Here is a 21,324-nt window from a genome sequence, read left to right as displayed (position 1 = left end):
GTTTCCTGTTCACTAAAAGAAGCTGCTGCTGCTAAGTCGCTTCAGTCGTGTCCGACTCTATGCGACCCCATAGACGGGCAGCCCACCAGGCTCCTCCATCCATGGGATTTTCCAGGCAAGAGTACTGGAGTGGGGTGCCATTGCCTTCTCCGAAAAGAAGCTGAGGCCAACTCAAATCCAACAAATGCTTCCTGAGCACTTACTATGAGCTCCCCTGGGCACCGGGTTCACAGAGATCAATGCCACGGACTCCCTTCACTGCAGGAAGACAGTGCAAAGCTCTGTCCATTCTGACTCTCTGGTGAATTCTGGCGGTATTTATGCCACGGAAATTCCTTCACAAGTGACCAATAAAATGTGTCTAAAGATACTCAATGAAATGTTCTCTGTGTTAGTAAACAGACACAAACAACAATACCCATAAATAACAGCATTCCTTCTCCCTATGGCAGGAGGAAATACAGTTGAAACCTAGTAACCTACATCAAATTTTCTTTTAAAAATGCCATGAGAGATATATGTTAAAATACAAACAACTAATTATGAATAAGAAAATGGTTTTCTTTTCCTTTCCTAAACAATGAAGTCCAAAAGCCGTTTTCTGGGACTGAAGGAAGACAGGTAAAGAAAGTGTGTGTGGAGGGCTGGTGGCTGGACTGGAGGGGACAGAGCAGGGCAGGGTAAGGAGGGCATCCCCAGAGGGCAGCAGCGGGAGTCCGATCACATCCAAGGACTTGATGCAACAAGAAAACGCGCTGAGAATCTGGGCAGCAAGGCTTCACTGTCAAAGAAGAGAATCAGAACTATGGAAACAGAGAGAATTAGAATGAAGCCTGTGGTGAGAGTTACTGCCCTGAACTCATTTTCCATATATACAGACAGATAAATAAATGTAAATGCAAGTGTATGTGTACACATACAAATATTTACCTGCTGTGTCCACTGAAAACGTCTAAAAGCAATGATACTCTAGCAGCAATGAGCACATCTCAAACACAGACTCTGGTTTCTAATCACCACTAAGAGACAAATTTCTCCTTGGAGAAATGACTGATTTCAAAGCTGCAACATGAGAGGAGCCTGAGACAAGGAAAAGTGCCCCAAAGAATGATGGGACATGTCAAGAGGTAACAAATCAGCTTAAATTCAGGTCAAATCTGGAGCAATCTGAGGATAAAAGAAAAGGATAATAGATAATACTTTTAAGTAAACTATAATCCTTTAGACCTAAAAGTAACTAATGAGCAAAGTTTTTTAAGGAATGAAGTATTTACATATTTTCAAAATACTTCTCCAGAAAATACCTATTAGTCACACAGGGATAAAAAAATTGTTTTCAAAGGACCAGTATGGAAACTAACTTTACTCAAATTATCAAAATTAACACAACCAGTAAAGCAACACATGGAAACCATGCACCAGACCACAGGATGCAATGAGAAGCATCCATGTTGTGCTATTTTGGCCAAAGATGTGTAGCAAGAGTCTAATTACAAGGAACATCAGAGGAACCCAAACTGAGAGACATTTTACAAAATAACCGGCTTGCAACCTTTAGATGTCATGAAAATCTAGATCATCCATGACTCTGACCCAGATCCTTTTGCTGTTAAGGACATGACGGCAATAACTAGCAAACCCGAAACAGGGTCTGAGGATTTAGATGGCAGTGACTTATCCATGTATTTTTCCTGACTGTGATGGCTGGTTTCTGATCACGGAGAATACCTTATTTGAGAAAATACAGACTAAAATATTTGGGAGTAAGGCAGTGGCACCTTATCCTCATATGGTTGTTAGGTACTTCTACCAAGTTTAAGCTAGTACATGTGTGTGCGCCAAGTGTATAAAACTTCACACTTACAGAGGTGTGTGTCTTCCTTTTTTTCCTTTACCAACTCCCCACCCCCCCACACATCAGAAAGAAAAAGAAAACAGAAAGAAGACAACAATGGCGCAATTTACAGGCTAAGGGAGCCAAGATCCATTAGCTGCCAGGCAGTTTCCACACCCTGCTGAAGATCAAAATGGATCTGAAAGATGAAAACTCAAACTGCTGGTGAAAATAAAAACCAGCCATGGTGTGTAAGGTGGCTTTCTGCCTCCCCATAATCACTCCTCTGGGGTTTGGATCCACTGTAAAAGCTAGTATACAAGATGCCTCTACTGCCCTCAAACCTTTTGGTCAGTGGGTCTGTCTGACCTTAGCAGATAAGTCATGCAGTCAACCAGAGTGACATTTAGTGCTTAGTACAGACTTGCCAGACCCTTCCTGACAAGTCTTACCACACAGATCAAGCCATCAGCAGTACGACCTGGAGATGCCATCACAATGAAGAAAAGTCTTACCAGGTTTCAAAACCCACCAAGACTTTCATTCAAAATTTTTGTAGTTTGCCTGGCCAAGACCAATGCTAAGAATCTACTGATTTGTTAGGCCATTATATGAAGAATAAGGGGGAAAAAAGTTGGTTCTTAGAATCAGTCTGAAGCAGGCCTGCCTCTAACGCTTTCAGGGCCTGAGGGTAAGAGTACAAATGAAAACCCATATATCATGTCTACATATTCAGTTATAAATCACACTAATAAGCTATTAAGTAAAGTATATTGTATTCTCCTGCCTTGACAAATAAACCTCCTTCATAACCACCTGGAAAACTAGGTTCAAATTTGGAATTCTCACACTCCGTGGGAGTCCTGTGTCAGAGGAGGTACCCTGGGAAGGTTGCCCCCGTCTCATTCTGGCTCACCCACAATGTAAGGAGCTTTGAACCTGACTTTGCACAAGGTTTTGCCCATCCTTCCCCACCAAAACATCCAATCCTCAGGCCGAGGCATTCAGACGCTGTGGTAAGGTCCACACTCCAGAGGCAGACAGGGAAGCAGCCTAGAAAGTGAGCCTGAGGCTATCTGGCCAGGAGATTCCAGGGGTCCAGGTACCCAGAATGGGGTTCAGAACTTGGGGGAAGGCTATGGGACCCAGGCAGATGCACCTTCTTGATCTCATGGGAGCCTCACCCTGTGAGGGGAACGGCTGGAGGAAGGCCGGAGTGGGACCTTCTACAGCACCATGGCGAAGGGTAGAGGCCCTCTACCCTTCCCAACTTTAGGGCAGATTTAGTCCCAGTTCTGCCACTAGTCTGTGACCGTGGACCAATGACTTCGCCTCTTTTGGGTCTGTGGCAGACAACTTTTAGAGAAGTCTCCTGGGATCTAAGGAGGAGGCCCCTGTGGCCTTGGCTTTAATGTGTACCAATCCACCAGCACAGGTGACAGAGTCTGAGGTGGTCACACGACCCAAGCCAGGCCCACCAGATTCCTTAATCAAGAATATGAAAGCTGGAAATAGAGACACATTCGTGGCAGAACTCTAAAGAGAAAGGCCAGATTCCTGCTGCCTCCAGGGCTTCCCAGCTGCCCTGGTTTTTTCCTCTTCTCAGATCACAGGAATAAAACTCTATGCTTCTTGGGCTACTGCAGCCTGCCTTCAATTAATGCCCCCTTTTTTCATTCAAAGTATCCAAATTCTACTATTGTGGCTCATAAGAAAAATAAAACTTAACCAAGCTGCCTAATCTGTAGTAGAACAGATGCAAAAGGCAGTGCCTACCTTACCCACCTCACCGGCATTGAGTTTATAAAGAGAATATGCTGCCTGACAGTGCTTTCAGGGAGTGAAGAGCCGTCAGATGAAGCAGCCACAAAGCCTCCCAGGTAGCAGCTGCCACCATTCCTCCCAGGTAGCAGCTGCCACCATTCACCCAAACGAAGTAACCCCTCCTGTTCCACCATGCCCTCCGCTCACGAATCCCTGTCTGGTAGGCCTCACCCACTCCCCTCCACTGTCCATTTTCTTCCCTGATCATTCTGGGCCTTGAGGATTTCAATCTGAGAGTCTAGTTAAGACTCATAACAAGCCTTCTTACACTGGGTAGCAGCTTCCTGAGGCAGAGACCACAGTGAAAGGCATAGCATTGAATGCAGCAGATTTTCAACAAATACCCAGGAGCTGATAAGACCCACCTGCCTTTCATTTGTCAGAAAGCCCAACAGTAAATATAAAAGATGAATTCTCCACACAGTCTATCAGCTATCAAATTAAGGGGTTTCGCTGAGCCATTTAGATTGTGGGAGACTGCAATAACCTCTATGCAATAGGGAACTGGCTCAATAGATCACAGCAAGGCAAAGCGAGGAAGACCTACCAGACAGCCACTTAAAAATCATGTTCTCCAATTGTATGCCAACTATACCTCAATAAATAAAATAGAGTAGAACAGAAGCATGCTCTCCAAAGTAGACACAAAGATTTGAGGAGTGCTTATGAAAATACACGGAGTGAAAAAAGGAAAAGACAATACATATATATATATATATATATATGCCACATACATTAGATCATTATGTATGTCTTGCATATATTTACATATATTAACTAGCACTCCAATTTATTATGTACATGCATAAAAAGAATAGTGACATTATTGGGTAGCAGGATTCACATTTTCTCAGTTTGTTCTATATTTTCCACATTGGAACTTGTGAAACCATTTTGTTTTTTGTGGGTTTTTTTTGGCTGTGCCGCACAGCATGTGAGATCTTAGTTCCCCAACCAGGGATCAAATCCGTGCCTCCTGCAATGGAAGCATGGAATCTTACCCACTGGACCACCAGGGAAGTACCCTATTTTACTTTTTAAAATTAGGCTGAACATCTATAACAAGTGATAAAGATCTGGATGTAAAGCAGCATGTAAATCAGAATTGAAACAACTTTCAAACTACAGATTTCGAGGTCTAATTTCCACACCTGCTTATCAGAGACTATAGTTTTCAAAAGCATTTTAACAACTGACAACCACAACCGGAGACAGTTTTCACACTCAGCAGAGTGGCAAAAGAGCCCAAAGTTACCAAATGTTACTGTTACATGCTGCTGGGTTGGAATGTAAATAGAGAAAATGCCTTAAGACTTATTTTTTAGAGTCTGGTGAAGTTGAAGGTGTGCACATTCTAATTCTCCTATGCCCTAGAGAAATCACACACCTACCCAAAGAGATTATCTATGCACGCACACAACACTGACTGCAACGCCATCTGTAACAGCAATAGCTTACATAGCTAAATGCCTGTTAATAGGAGAATAAATAGTACTGTTTTCACACAACAAATACTCTGTGGTCAAAACAAATAAACAAAAAACCCACCAAAAAAACTGTCTTGCAATGACTGTTGTCCAAGAGAACTTGCAATGATGACAAGAACACTCTGTATATGGGTGCTTTGCAATATGGATGCCATAGGCTGTGTGTGGTTACTGAGCATGTGAAAAGTGGCTAGTGAGACTGCAGAACTGAATTTTTAAGTTAAATTTTATTAATTTTAATTTGAATGGCCACACATGGCTGGTGGCTACCATAATGGACAGCAAAGCTCCAGACCTACACACAAACACAGATGTCCTCACAAAGCTGCTCTTAGAAAAGCATGTGGAAAAAAAGCATGTGAAACCAATTTTTAAGAAATTAAAAAGCACGCCAAACAATTCTGTATTGCTTGGAAACATAGGCGAGCAGGAAGAAGAAATACACGGGAATGAAAAACATGACAGGACAGAGGTTACTCATGTGGGCGAGGGGCATCCAAATGGCCTCGACCACCCAATAGTGTTTTCTGCTTTAATCTGGGTGGTGGTTTCACAGTGGTTTCGCTCTACATTCTTAATTTCTAACCTACATCATCACCTAGTAAGCATCATTCCATTGTTGAGATTTACAAACACATGATAAAACACTATGCCAAGCCGGCTTATAATATCTACTCTTTCTGGATACCTTAGTAAATCCACACAAATGTACCAGCAGACCTGAGGAGACAGAGAAAGAACACGCAGATTGGTACAAGGGTCCTGGAAACCTTCTCGTTATTAAGGTAGATAGTGTTTGCTTTATTGTTATGTTTTATAACTTGCACTGATGTCACATGATTTTTGTGTATCAAATATCACACACACACTGTGCTGTGATGCTGGCAGGGACTTCTATTCCTCATCCATAGAACCGAGAAACTTCTCTCCAATGAGACAAGGCACCAGCAGCACCCGCTCCAAAACTCTTCTACCTGGAAAACCTGCCATCAGCTTCCCACCAAATCCTCTGCAATGTACACCCTGCCCCCTCCCTGCCTGCCCCCCAGCCACAAACATACCAAGTCACTCTGACAGTGAGTTTTGAACTCTCTGGACTGCAAGTTCTGGTCCAGGCAACAACTCAGTAACAGACTTCTACAAATTCTTCGCCAAGAACCTTGTCTTCTTTAAGTCTGTTCTCTCAGCTCAGTTCAAATAACCTCAACTATGAGAACTAACATACTACAACACTAATCAATTTATTCAATCACAAAGAAAGTTAAATCCTTTCTAACTAATGAACAAATTCTTTTTACAATGACAATGATCTCCCAAGTTGGGTCACATTATGCTGCTGCAACAGCCACTACCACCGCGCACTGAACCTGTCCTGAACGCGAACGTGTGGGCGCTGCACCAGGACACAGCTGGGAACACAACTCCCCAGCCCAGGTCAAATGGAGTTTATGTGAACGAGGGAGACACTGCCAAGTCATCGGAGGGGCAATGGGTGCCGCAATCAACATGCCACAGGAGAGGGGGAGCCACACTAGCCAGCCACCAGGAATGCTGCTGTAAAGAAAGGGCTGAGAGGAGGATGAGAGTTGTCAACAAATGTCTCAGGAAGGAGAAATCAAAACAATGAATCACTCTTCAACTGTGGAATTTCACAACTAATTCATGAAAAAAGGGATTTCCAGGGCCAAAATTAGACACCCACTACTTCAGAAGGGGTAAAATTAAGTCTGTATTCCTTAGCATGTCAGAAGCAAATCTTTATGTTTAATCTTTAAAAAGCTATCACAGAGAGTATCCACCCCCAGGAATCTATCCACTCCTGTCCGGCAGCCCCCTAACAATAAAGAAACATGAGCAGCAATGTGGGAGCACACTGGTCGTCATTCATCCCGTAAGTTTTCAGAAGTGATCCTGATTTTCACATATTTCACCCCGGCATCCTAACCCAACTTCAAGCCATCCTGGAAACTCCAAGGGGATGCACCTTGTGGTGATACAGCGCACCTGCACCCTGGGCCACTGCCTGTGTTCTCCCCTCCCTGCGTCAGCCTCTCAGTCCTGTCTGACTCACTGTGACCCCATGGACTGTAGCCGCCAGGCTCCTCTGTCTATGGGAGTCTCCATGCAAGAACACTGGAGTGAGTTGCCATTCCCTTCTCCAGGGGGTCTTGACCCAGGAATCGAACTCAGGTCTCCTGCAGTGTAGGCAGATTCTTTACCATCTGAGCCACCAGGGAAGCCCACCTAGTCCTTCCTTCTGACACAGCTGTGTGATCTCAGGCAGGTCCTTTAACTTCTCTGGGCTTCAGGGTCTGCTGTAAATGCAGACAAGACAACTAACGTACTTCCTTGCACCCAATGCAGTGCCTTGTACACAGTAGGCATTTTACAACTCACAGAATCATAAAGAACTGGCTGTTTGGAGCCAGGGAAGTCAGAGTCTCAACATCTAAGCTTTTTCTTGACCCTGTTTCCTGTGACTGGGTGCGGATCCTGGCTTTGGTGCTTGCCAGTCTGTTCTTCACATTTCAACTCTGACAACTCTTCCTCGGGGAAACCTTTCCAGACACTTCGTCATAAAACCGCTGCCATCTCCTTTAGGTGCTGTATATGGGTACCCACTTCACGCCTGTGCCCAAGACCTGTTTCTGGGGAAATCTCTCTTGTGACTCCTCCTGGGCACCAAAGGAAGCGCACAGTGTCCTCCTGAGCACCAGTCTCTGGGCTGGGCATCTGCCCACCACTGTAGTTCTCACCATAGCACAGGTGCTAGAAAGGCCCGGCCAAGCATCTTCCTAGACGGTGTGAAAACCACAAGCTCTGTTTTTCCTCTTTGTTTTTTAATGTTTCTAATTTCGGAGCACAATGTGTACCCTCAAGCACAAGTGGGTGTACAACATAGGGTTGAGACTAAGGAAAAGGGGGAGGGGAAGGGAACCCTCAGCAGAAGCCTTTCACAGGAAACAGGAAGTGGCTGCTTCCCCACCCCCATCCTGCAAGGCTGAGCATAGCCCAGCTAGTTGAAAGGGCAGAATCTAAACCCAGGGATTTTTGAATTGGAGGAAAACTTCAAAACTGTGGAGCAGTCACTGCCAAAATGGAGACGGCACATTCTTGCAAGGTGGCCAAGCCCCGGCCCAGCCCCGGCCTTCTGCAGCTCCCAGGGAGGCCACACAAAGACAAGGTTTGGAATCCCGGAGATTGTCATGAGGAATGCCCTGCATGCCTCACGACCTTCACGGCTCAGGGTTGGAATCCAAGCCTGAATTGTCCCCATGAAACAGCTGACTAACAATGTCAGCTGGGGAATATTTTGATACCTTCAAATTGGGCCCTGTGGAGGAAGAGGCTACACAAAGAGCTGTGTGCCTGAAGAGCCCGCAGAATGGTACGCAGAGGCCACCCAGGGCCTGCCAGGGCTGCCCACATTCTCCTCATAGCTCGCTAAAGTGGCTCCCAAAAGAGGTTTCCAGATTCGCCCCAGTGGGCACCAGCAGACTGACTCCCAGGAAACTTCCCGCTGTGCAGGGCTCACAAAGCTAGGGCTCTCTCTATTTGAATGTGAAAGGCCCGCCTCAATCAGAGAAGGCCCTTAAGCCATAAAACCCTTCACACCAAGGCCAAGTGTCACACTTGTAAGAGGGTGTGATTTATAAATTGACAGCACCCACAAAGCTGCTTTTGTCCTCCTCCCTTAGTTAACAATTTATCTCCCCCAACCAAACTCACGGAGCCATTCAGATAAAGCTTGACTGGGCCTCAAGAAGAAAGAAAGAAAGGAAGAAAGAAAAAGACGCAAGTTTTGGCCAAAACACTAATGTTCGCTCTGGATAATTATGGTCCTGTGAATAGACACTAAAATTAGGGCTTAATAATTCCTCTGTATCGCACTCACAGCATCGAACTATTCCAACACAAACATAAAGAGCAAGAGAAAGAAAATCTCCAGCGCAGCTTTGCTGGAAACTCAAGAGTTCCACTTTTGTGGTTTTTTGCAGTCTCTTTTGTGGTTTCTGCACTCTTAGAATCCCCCCTTTAGAGCAATTTTAACTCAATGCCCTGACCAGTTGATTTTTTTTCTCAACGTTTAAATCTACAAAGTAAAGAGTAAATATGGGCTTGCCCATGTCTTTCCTCTTGGTTTAACAAAACCAATTCTGGCCACTTGGATTTGTTTTCCTCATCACGTGAATTCCCTTCTCAAATTCCAGCACTAGCTATGAAACCATCATCTATCTACGGATGCCCTTTCCACTCTTTCTTATGTAAAATGAATTACAGTATCATAAACTACGTTAAAAAAATACATATATACACCTGAGAACACTTGTCAATAGCAAGACCTTTCTTCTTAAAAGGTTATTTGGTGGGGAAAAAAACAAAAACTTTATTTTAAAAAAGCAATAAGCAATTCAAGTTTAAACTGTCTCCCTGCCCATTAAGGAGCCTACTAAATTGTCCACCAATTTGAAAACAAAAAAATCTGTACAAGAGTAATGGCTTATGCTCAACAACAGTCTTCTTTATGCTACTCCATACCCCAAAGGTTCAAACTGCTGGCCCACAGCAGGTGAGTAAGGAGGGCACATGTTCTCTTCAGTCTCTACACGGCGCAAGGGAACAGCATGCAAAAAGGCTGCTGGCATTAACAAGTCTGGGACAGGGCATATGAAAAAATTCTACATTTCCCACTCTCTTGAAAAATCACCTCTGGAAAAAAAAGAAAAGAAAAATCACCTCTGGGCATCACTCGGTCCACATTTTCTCCAGAAAAACATCTACTACTTCTTCATTGACTACGCTAAACCCTTTGACTGTGTAGATCACAACAAACTGTGGAAAATTTTTAAAGAGATGGCACCAGGCCACCTTACCTGACCCTGAGAGAAGCAACAACTAGAACCAGATATGGAACAACAGACTGGCTCCAAATTAGGAAAGGAGCACGTCAAGGCTGTATATTGTCACCCTGCTTATTTAATTGATATGCAGAGTACACCATGTGAAATGCCAGCCTGGATGACTCACAAGCTGGAATCAAGATTGCCAGGAGAAATATGAAGAGCCTCAGCTATGAAAGCGAAGAGGAACTAAAGAGCCTCTTGAGAGTGAAAGAGGAGAGTGACAAAGCTGGCTTAAAACTCAACATTCAATGAACTAAGATCATGGCATCTGGTCCCATCACTTCACGGCAAATAGATGGGGAAAAAGCAGAAACAGTGACAGATTTTATTTTCTTGGGCTCCAAAATCACTGCAGACAATGACAGCAGCCATGAAATTAAAAGATGCTTGCTCCTTGGAAGAAAAGCTATGACCAACCCAGACAGCATATTAAAAAACAGAGACATCACTTTGTCTACAAAGGTCCATATAGCCAAAGCTACGGTTTCTCCAATAGTCATGTAGGAATGTGACAGTTCGACTACAGAGAAGGTTGAGCACTGAAGAACTGATGCTTTCAAACTGTGGTGCTAGAGAAGACTCTTGAGAGTCCCTTGGACTGCAAGGAGATCAAACCAGTCCTAAAGGAAATCAACCCTGAGCATTCACTGGAAGGACTGATGCTGAAGCTGAAGCTCCAATAATTTGGCCCACTTGATGTGAAGAGCTGACTCATTGGAAAAGACCCTGATGCTGAGAAAGACTGAGGGCAGAAGAGGGCCACAGAGGATAAGATGGTTGAATGCCATCACCAACTCAATGGACACGAGCTTGGGAAAACTCTGAGAGATAGTGAAGGACAGGGAAGCCTGGCATGCTGCATGCGGTCGCAAAGACTCAGACATGACTTAGCTACTGAACACACAACCTCATGGTAACAGCTAGCTGGCACTAAGCATATCTGCCCCCCTTTAAAGGGGACAAGCGCTGGCCCACTCTGTCCAGACTCCTCCCTTCAGGACTACATGTTTCCTTTCCTGGTTATGGCCTGGAGCCTACAGGACCCCAGGGCTTTTTGACTTAACACTCCCCCCAACATAACTTTTTTCTTAATTTTTACTGAGTATAGCATTCTTGCCTGGGAAATCCTGTGGGCAGAGGAGCCTGGCAGGCTACACAGTCCATGGGGTTACAAAAGAGTCAGATATGACTTAGCAACTAAAACAAGTATGACTTTGCAACTAAAACAACAACAACACAATTACACAGTTGCTTTACAATGTTGTGTTAGTTTCTACTGTACAGCAAAGTGAATCAGCTGCATCAACACACCTTCTTGACCATGGTCGTCTCAGATGAATCAAGTTTGGCTCTCTTGGTATCAGGTCCATCTTCTACTCCTTGACTGACTTTGGCAACTTTGGTTTTCTCCCTAGAGGATGACAAGCGGGGGAATTGAGTTTTACTCTGTGAATTATGCCATGAGAACAAAAAGAGCATCACCAGCTCACTGCATGGAATGGATGGTGGTTAAGAGCAACATCTCACACTGATCTGGGCTCAAATCCCAGCCCAGGAGCCAAGACCACCTGATGTGGCATTTACCTACTATGTGGGAATAATAACCTCTGCAGGATTATTAAGAGAAATAACCAATTGTTAGCAGACTGCCAAGCACATAGTATGTTCTCAAGAAATGCTGTAAACATTCCCTGAATTCAATTCCTCCCATCTACCATGGGGAGCTCACCTTCAAATAATCTGGCCTTCTTTTCTCTACAGTGACTTCTTTATCCATTTAGAACATGCTCAAAGACTAGATTTTCTTAAAGCCATCACACATTAGAGTTACAAGAGATTCTGAACATGTCTATCCTTCCCCCATCTTGACTTCACAGGCAAGAAACCTGCAAACTGAAGAGAGTTCAGGGGCTCCCCTGAGAAGTTCAATGAAAGAAAGCAGTTCCTGTCTTGACTCCTGGTGGGGGCTTCACTACCACACAGGGTCTCTCTTTATCCCTCATTGGAAAGGCGGTGGTCAAAAGTCACAGCCCCCAAACCAACTCTTGTCATCTTACAAGAATGGTATCATCACCATCTTTCATCTAGAAGCTGTAGGTTCAAAATATGGTAGGTCTCATCATGTGAGACTTATCAGGATCTGCAACCTCAAGATGCAAGAAGAGGTCTGTTTGTTCCACCAGAGCTGCCTCTGGACCCTAGAGATGTTCCAAGGTAGACTCTGGCTAAGAGTGCCTCCAGAGTTGCCCATCTAACTAATTAGTACTCAGTTTTATTAGCTCTCAAACCTAAACACACACAAGCCCAAGCTGGGGAACAAATGTATACAATCTAATCAAGTCGTTCCTAAACAGAAAGCAAAATCAGTCTGATCCAGACTGATCAGACACCCCTGTGGTGTGCTTTGATCACCTTAGAAATGCCTGTCTCATGATCTAGAGCAACTGTTTCCAACCTTTTTGGCACGGTGTGGGGTTGGGGGGGCACCGCCAGTTCTGTGGAGACAATCTTTCCATGGTCAGGGCAGGGGATGGTTCAAGTGGTAATGCAAGTGATGGGGAGCAGGTGGTGAAGCTCTGCCCACCTCCTGCTGCACGGCCTGGTTCCTAACAGGTCAAAGACTGGGACCAGTCGGGGGTCTGGGAGTTGGGGACCCCTGCTCTAGAGGAGACCATCAATTTGGAAGGCAGGAGCCACATCTCCTACAATTCTGAACACACAATCTGTGTAGTCAATAAGCTGTTAACTGATTTCCCAAAGTTCTAAGTCCTAAAGTAAAATACTTTTCTTTAACAGGTCATTTCCTGTTGCCGTTGTGCTGTTCAATCGCTAAGTCACGCCCAACTCTTTTCAATCCCATGGACTACGGCACACCAGGCTTCCCTGTCCTTCACTATCTCCCAGAGTTTGCTCAAATTCATGTCCACTAAGTCGGTGATGCTATCTAACCATTTCAGTCATTTCCTACCTGTGAATAAAAGTACATTTTAAAATGCTATGTTCTCTCCTTCTTTCCCTCAACTTACTCTACAAATTCATGCTCTCCAAGATTGGCAAACGTGTATCCATGGTAGCCAAAAACATCTCCTGTAAAGAACTTGATGCTATTTTTGTGACAGATCTGGTCAACTTTCACTATGACGTCCCTGGAGCAGCAAGTCAGACATACCTGCAGAAGAAAAGAAAGTGGCTGCATGTGAGTTAGGCAGACCATGACTCACCACCCAGATGTCTAAATAAACCGTAATGAACAGTCTCTCTGGGCATGTCTAAAGCCGGTTTCAAACTGGTACAACAGGTTCTTTGGATCCTCAGGTTAGAAGACAAAAGAACAGTTGCAGGCTTCAGTGTGCAGAAAATGTAAATTATCGAGACTATCATTTCACGTTCCGCGACCAAAATGAAACACGTTGAGCTATTAAGTAACAGGCACTCAATGAATTTGTTTCCCCTAAACCATGAACATACATAAACCACACTTCACAGTTTTCATGAAAAGACAGTAATATAACTCAGAGTAAGTTATTTCTAAATCATTACACCTATTAAAGTCTGATTAAGCTACAGCAAGAAACAACACCAGTTTTTAAAATTTACCCAAAGGTCATGTTTAAATACAAGGGCATTATTCCCCCCTTTCTTTTGACTGATGTGTGATGATAAAGAAGGTAAACAAGTCCCATTGAGATTATTTTTCCACAGTTTTCGATGTGAAACTTAATCTGAATTTAAGGACAAAAGAAAAGGTTATAGCCCAAGTGACCTCCCATTCAGAGTTAAGACAATGAGCTGGTGATTCACTCAGGGGAATCATCAATGTTGCTCTGAGGCCTCCAGGTCATGTTCCAGTAAGTTGAGGTATTGGAAACGGCTAAGTTTTACTGCACAGGACACCATCTTTTCAGGAAAAGTTTTGTGATCAGGAGCAGAAGACAACTTCTAAATCGTACATGTTTTCTTCTGAACAGAGAAAGTTGGAGAAGAAATTACCAAAGGATGTTTTCACTTGATAAACCTCTTTGCTGCTGCCTGGGAGCCTGAACACTGACATAATTGCTTCAGAGAAACATGTGTCTCCACTGCCATTCAAAGGACGCAGCCACCCAGGGAGAAACCAAATCTAAAAGACAAGACAGGTGCGGCTGAACATGCACACTGTCTCAACGGAGCTCTGCAGTCAAAATCGAGTGTGAAAACCTATGAGGGCCAGTCAAACACGGCTCAAACAAGTCACGCTGGCCCTGTGAACATGCCTCAGATTAATACAAGCAACAACCCCTTGTTTTGGTTCTAACAAAGCTTTAGTGGCTAGAAGTTCAAGGACACCTAGAGAAACCAAATGTGGTTGCTATGGATAAAGAAATGAAGGATGACTTATGTCCAAATGGAAAATGTTCCAATACCTGGACTTACAAAACAGAGTGAAAAAAAATCTTAAAGGGACAAAACGCACAGATGAACCGTCCTTTGAAGCCCACATTTGAATACATGCACATATGAGATACAACGGCGTGGAAACCAAACTCAAATCCTAACCTCTCATGTAATGGGTCTTTCATTGAAAAACCAAGCAGATCATCTCTGACTATTACATGGTTATCCAACATTTACTAAGCTTTTCCAGGGCGGAGGGAACCATGTCTGAAAGGTCGTGTAGACACTGAAGCAGAATTTCACTTATCCTTTCACCTCTGCAGAGATTTGGCAGTAAAATCAAGTGAGGTCGGATATGCTTCATTTGGCTTATGACTGCAGTGATTCTGTCTAGTTGTCCATGGCAACATGGTCAAAGCGGCTGTGTGGAGGAGAGAGATATAGACAGACCAAGATCAGGTGTGCTCTTTCAAAAGACAAAACACAGACTGGAGTTTGATATTTCTAACAAAAAAATGACTCTGCTACAGAAATTAATCACCAACTTGTTAAGTTTTTGGAAGAAAACATTTGCAGTGAAATGTATTAAAGCTGTGTGCGGAGATTCTGCAAGGAAGACAAAACACCAATGATGAAAGCTGGTCTTGGAGGAAATATGCCCAAAGAAGAAACCAAAAGGCAGCAACTCACAAGCAGCTAAAGCAGATTCAACAGCCTGGGTCTGCCTACCCCCCACACACAGTAAACTAAGGCCACACACTAATGAGGCATATATGGACTAAGGTAATATAAGACTTCACCTAACTAGGGCAACAGCTTGGGTTGCCCAAGAACCTGGTTCGGGTTTCTCCTTAAGATAGTACAGAAAAACCCGAAGCAACTTTTTGGCCCACCCAATACTAAAAGCGAAGAACAGAACAGCCTACAAACTATATGGGGGAAAAGCTCAGATTTTCGAGTCTAATACCCCAGGGGACCTAACATACATACAACTAGGGCTTAATTCCTCCAGTAGACTTTACATTCTCTATGAAACTTACAGCATCAAATTGGGTGAAAAATGACTCCGGTTTCTTTTCTATATTCTCAGTGTCCACCTTCACATCCACCATGGGGTTGAGATTCTGTGCTCGCTCCAAAGAGGCTTCAGCCCTGTTACGGCCAACAGACCCAGTACGGATAAGGAACTGGGCTCCGGGGTCTTCTGGAGATACCTGGGAAGGAATTTTTTTTTTGAATATTTGAATTTGGCAGGAAATAACAAATGAACTTTTCCATTTTATTTTTTTAATTCCTTAATGAATTTGTTACAGTGTGTCTTGTTTTATGTTTTGGTTTTTTGGCTAAGAGTATGTGGGATCTTAGCTTCTGGACCAAGGATTGAACTCCCTGCATTGGAAAGCAAAGTCATAACTACTGGACAGCCAGGGAAGTTCCCCTGAACTTTTCCATTTTAAAGAGTAACTAAAATATCTACCATCTAATTGTATTACGACTATTTCTATAGGAATCTGTCCAACGCAGATTCCCTATATTCTTTCCTCCCGAAGCTTTAAAACAGACATTTAACTTTTTTTTCTTTTTTAAACTGGGCATTGATGGTTAAAGAGCACCCCCTTGTGTTTATAATGAAAATTCACTCTATAAACAAAAAAGTACATGCTTTCTTAATTTTTAACTGCCAACAAAATGACATAATCATGAGTGCTAAGAACTGACCAAAAATACCTACCATGTGCCCAACTTGAAGCATTCATAGAAAAACATAAGTAGCTTAAAAGATGCACTCCCTGCCTACAAGTGGTTTCAAATCAAACCGATGCAAAAATCAGACACAATTAAGAACGCTGGAAACGAACTCTTAAATTCAATTAAAACTCAGAAAGGAGGTGAGATGAGCAGAGGCTGGAGCAGAGGGACAATTTCACTCGGAAGGCTGGACATCACCAGAAGAGAGCCTCAAAGACAGATAATATAATCCCCTGATAGCCACAAGTAGGATTAGATTCCACTGTTCAAAATGCATTTCTTCACACATCAAACATCTAATTTAATCATTCATCTCCATGGATGACCTCACCACCTTCACCAAGACTGGGCTCAGTAGAGGAAATCCTGCTCTCCTGCCAACTATGCACAGCACACACTGTCCCTAGGATCCTGTCTCCAAGCACACGGCGCTGGTCCTCCTCCCGCTTCAGGCCAGCCGTCTAACAGTACCTGTGACCCATCCTGGGATCTCACAACACAGAGAGATTGTACATCATAGCGGTTTCTGGAATAATCAAGCTTGGATTCAAATCTGTGATTCAAATCCCGGCTCAAGGACTTAAATGTGTGATTTTGAGCAAATATGAAGAAATCCCATGTAAAACGGGGCTTCCCTGGTGGCTCAGAGATTAAAGCATCTGCCTCCAATGTGGGAGACCCAGGTTCAATCCCTGGGTCGGGAAGATCCCCTGAAGAAGGAAATGGTAACCCACTCCAGGATCCTTGCCTGGAGAATCCCCATGGACAGAGAAGCCTGAAAATGACGACCTTACTAGAAGCAATGCACTTACTCAACACTCTGCCTGGCTTACCTGGGTCATCTGGGCCTTGCTCCTTGGCCTCTCAGCTCCCAGCTCTCCTTCCCCCTCACCGGACACCCCAGTCTCTATATGGCCCTCTTCAGTGCAGCTGTCTTCAGGATTCCATTCAGAATCACTCATATTTTCACTCTATGTAGCTCCATAAACCAACTCCATACCTTTTAGTATCTACCAAAGTCTACTGTTGTTTCTCAAATTGCTTTTACTGATACAGACGTCCTGATCCATTTGAGTCTTATGTTAAACTGTCCACTGGATATTTCCTGCTGTAGATCCCAGGGGCCAATCATATGTGATTCCTACATTTGTTGTCTTTGTTGATGAGCCCACCAGTCACCCATTCAGTCACCAGAGCCAGAAACCTGGTCTTCGTATCTTCGACATTTCCTTGACAGCAGCCACCAGGTGACGGGACTAAGCAGGTGGGCTCTGCCAGGAGTCGGGGCCTGGGTTCTGGTGCTCCCACTAACTACTGAGACCTTGGGTGGGCCATGCTTCACCTCCTTTCCTTCTGTTTTCTTATGTGTAAAAGAGGGATGATAATCCCTGCATCTCAGAGCTGTTTTGAAGACTAAATGATACACTACACCTACCGCCCTAAGCACAGTGTCCAGCACCTCCAGTCCATGGCAGCGGCCGTGGTTACTCCTTGCTTCCCCATACAGAATCCATCCGCCCCTACCACCTAAGCACCTCTCACCTCTGGGTGCTTCTCGCCATCTCTATCATCACTGCCATTCCTCACTCTTTCCAACTCTCCTAAACTACTAAGGCAGCCTTCTAAGTAGTCTTCTGTCCCATGCCTTGTGCCATCCAGTCTACAGGATATCAGTGATCTACACAAGGCCCAAAGCTCAGGCCCGCCTCGCCCATCTGGAACTCTCCGATGACTCCACGCCACCGAGAGAAGTAGGGAAGGCTCATAGCGGAGTTTACCAGCAGGCCCTTCGTGACTTGGCCCTCACCTGCAATCTGCACCCTCACCCCCATCCCTTGGGCTTCATGCTCTACAAATACCAAACTGCTTGTTATTTTTGATTTCTACCATGCTGTGCTAATGTCCCCTGCCTAAAACACAGCCCCTCTAACCTTGAAAAATCTCTACTTGTTTTTTAAGACTGAGTTTACCACTCCGGGAAGCCTTTCATGTCTCCCTGACACAACCTGAGTCAGGGAGCCTTCTCTGGTTTCTGGAAAAAACTGAGAATGGGAAACAAATCTTGTGCATCCCTCCCTTCCCCCCACCTCCCTGCACCACATGGCATGTGGGATCTTAGTTCCCAAACCAGGGCTGGAACCTGCACCCAGAGTCTGAACCACCAGACCACCAGGGAAGTCCCTCTTGTGGACTTTTCTATTGCCCCTACCTAGACTACTCCAAGGCAGCCAGCAGGTGTTCTTGGATGCGTGCTGATGTAACTGAAATGAAGAACTCTAAGGGGTGGGAATGAATATCTTCATTTTATAGATGTATAAACTAAGTCTCTGGGAGGTTAATGCCCTTGCCCAGCTTCAGAAGGTGGGACTTGAGCCCAAGTCTGCACGATTCCGAAGTTTTTGCATCATGCAGCACTGTCTTCCTGGGATGTCTGTTCAGTTCAGTTCAGTTCAGTCGCTCAGTCGTGTCCGACTCTCTGCAACCCCATGAATCGCAGCACGCCAGGCCTCCCTGTCCATCACCAACTCCCGGAGTTCACTCAGACTCACGTCCATCAAGTCAGTGATGCCATCCAGCCATCTCATCCTCTGTCGTCCCTTTCTCCTTCTGCCCCCAATCCCACCCAGCATCAGTCTTTTCCAATGAGTCAACTCTTCACATGAGGTGGCCAAAGTACTGGACTTACAGCTTTAGCATCATTTGTTCCAAAGAAATCCCAGGGCTGATCTCCTTCAGAATGGACTGGTTGGATCTCCTTGCAGTCCAAGGGACTCTCAAGAGTCTTCTCCAACACCACAGTTCAAAAGCATCAATTCTTCTGTGTTCAGCCTTCTTCACAGTCCAACTCTCACATCCATACATGACCACAGGAAAAACCATAGCCTTGACTAGATGGATCTTTGTTGGCAAAGTAATGTCTCTGCTTTTGAATATGCTATCTAGGTTGGACATAACTTTCCTTCCAAGGAGTAGGCGTCTTTTAATTTCATGGCTGCAGTCACCATCTGCAGTGATTTTGGAGCCCAGAAAAATAAAGTCTGACACTGTTTCCCCATCTATTTCCCATGAAGTGATGGGACCGGATGCCATAATCTTCGTTTTCTCAATGTTGAGCTTTAAGCCAACTCTTCACTCTCCACTTTCACTTTCATCAAGAGGCTTTTGAGTTCCTCTTCACTTTCTGCCATAAGGGTGGTGTCATCTGCATATCTGAGGTTCTTGATATTTCTCCCGGCAATCTTGATTCCAGCTTGTGTTTCTTCCAGTCCAGCGTTTCTCATGATGTACTCTGCATGTAAGTTAAATAAGCAGGGTGACAATACACAGCCTTGACGTACTCCTTTTCCTATTTGGAACCAGTCTATTGTTCCATGTCCAGTTCTAACTGTTGCCGCCTGACCTGCATACAGATTTCTCAAGAGGCAGGTCATGTGGTCTGGTATTCCCATCTCTTTCAGAATTTCCCACAGATGTCTGTAGTCAGGGACAAAAGCTCAAGCAAACTGTAAAAGGCAGAACTACTGAGGCGTGCTCGTGAACTACGAAATTTATGAGATGGGCATCAGGCTGGGTAAGCTGACTGGGACCAGGTTACACGAAGGCAGTGCTTCTCAACCCTCCCTGACTTTTAGACTCACCTGGGGAACTTTTATTCTTAAATAACTACCCGAATATTCTACAGCACAGATGGGACTGAGAACCACGTGTTAGGCTTTTGAAAACCAGTCAGAGGAGCTAGGCCTTGCAGTGGAAGCCAAGCAGAAAGCACCACCAGCGCTCGCACTGCAGAGCTAAGGGGTGGCTCCGACACTGAGTGGCGTTCGTCCCCAGGCTGAGGCGGAGGCAGAAGCAGGCTACTCGCCCTCAGCGTTCTCTCCTGGTTCCCCATGCTCAGATCACACAACCAAATGAAGACGCTATCGGCCCACTGTTGTTTTGTTTTTCCACACCAAGGACCTCCAAGTTTTGGAACCATCCTTCCCTGGGTCTCCACTCTTACCCTCTCTTGCTGTTCAGTTGCTCAGACATGTCCAACTCTCTGCGACCCCAGGGGACTGCAGCATGCCAGGCTTCCCTCTCCTTCGCTACTACCCTCTCTGCTGCTGTGGCTGCTGCTAAGTCGCTGCAGTCATGTCTGATTCTATGTGATCCCATAGACGGCAGCCCACCAGGCTCCCCCGTCCCTGGGATTCTCCAGGCAAGAACACTGGAGTGGGTTGCCATTTCCTTCTCCAATGCATGAAAGTGAAAAGTCAAAGTGAAGTCGCTCAGTCGTGTCTGACTCTTAGCGACCCATGGACTGTAGCCTACCAGGCTCCTCCGTCCATGGGATTTTCCAGGCAAGAGTACTGGAGTGGGGTGTCATTGCCTTCTCCATTACCCTCTCTGCTACTGCTGCCGCCAAGTCACTTCAGTTGTGTCCGACTCTGTGCGACCCCATAGATGGCAGCCCACCAGGCTCCCCCGTCCCTGGGATTCTCCAGGCAAGAACACTGGAGTGGGTTACCATTTCCTTCTCCAATGCATGAAAGTGAAAAGTGAAAGTGAAGTCGCTCAGTCGTGTCCGACTCTCAGCAACCCCATGGTCTGTAGCCCACCAGGCTCCTCTGTCACAAATTCTTCTTCTGGGTGAGGTGTTCCTGCCACTAGGGGGCACTGTGGTGCCAATCACCCTTCAAGGGAGATGGTAACTCCACCTTACAGACAAGCAAGCTCAGTGAGGGGACGGGAGTCTCCACCGGCAGACCATGTAAGATATGGTGGCAGTGAATTCAAATCTGGCGTCGGCACTGTCAGTCTCCACGGCTACAGTGTCATTAACGCCAGCCCTCCTCTTTCACAGCCCCGAAGGGGCAAGCAGGAACACACACCATCTCCATGTGTTTATACTGAGGGGTGGAGACCGTGAAGGACAGTGATCCCGCGACAGCGCATCTCACCTGCTCATGATCCAGCATGGTCAGTCCTTTCACTCCAGCCAGGATGAGATTCTTGGCGATTTCAGCCCCGAGTCCCTTCATGCCGACAAGAAGCACCTGGGAGGCCCGAAGCCTACAAGGCAGACATTGTTAACAGGATGAGAGAGAACATTGGAAGTACCGCGAATCACTGAAGAACAAAACAAGACAAAGAGAAGTAACCTTGGTTTTCA

At 45.1% G+C, this 21,324-nt stretch overlaps 1 protein-coding gene across 5 annotated transcripts in view; it reads right to left on the bottom strand.

The window, feature by feature from the left end:
* Positions 1-21,324, bottom strand: part of SAE1 (SUMO1 activating enzyme subunit 1) — a 62,258-nt gene that overhangs the window by 27,906 nt on the left and 13,028 nt on the right. For 4 of the 5 annotated variants that reach the window (XM_005219191.5, XM_059876546.1, XM_005219193.5 and 1 more), the window contains 4 exon segments: positions 21,113-21,224; positions 15,464-15,637; positions 13,076-13,218; positions 11,361-11,460 (listed from right to left, as the gene is read on the bottom strand). In XM_005219191.5, the coding sequence (XP_005219248.1) occupies positions 11,361-11,460; positions 13,076-13,218; positions 15,464-15,637; positions 21,113-21,224 (529 nt within the window). 5 annotated transcript variants of the gene reach the window in all.

Source organism: Bos taurus, chromosome 18, assembly GCF_002263795.3.
Source record: "Bos taurus isolate L1 Dominette 01449 registration number 42190680 breed Hereford chromosome 18, ARS-UCD2.0, whole genome shotgun sequence".
NCBI lineage: Eukaryota > Metazoa > Chordata > Mammalia > Artiodactyla > Bovidae > Bos > Bos taurus.
Note: the sequence above shows the minus strand (reverse complement) of the source record. Positions and strands in the feature narration are given on the sequence as shown.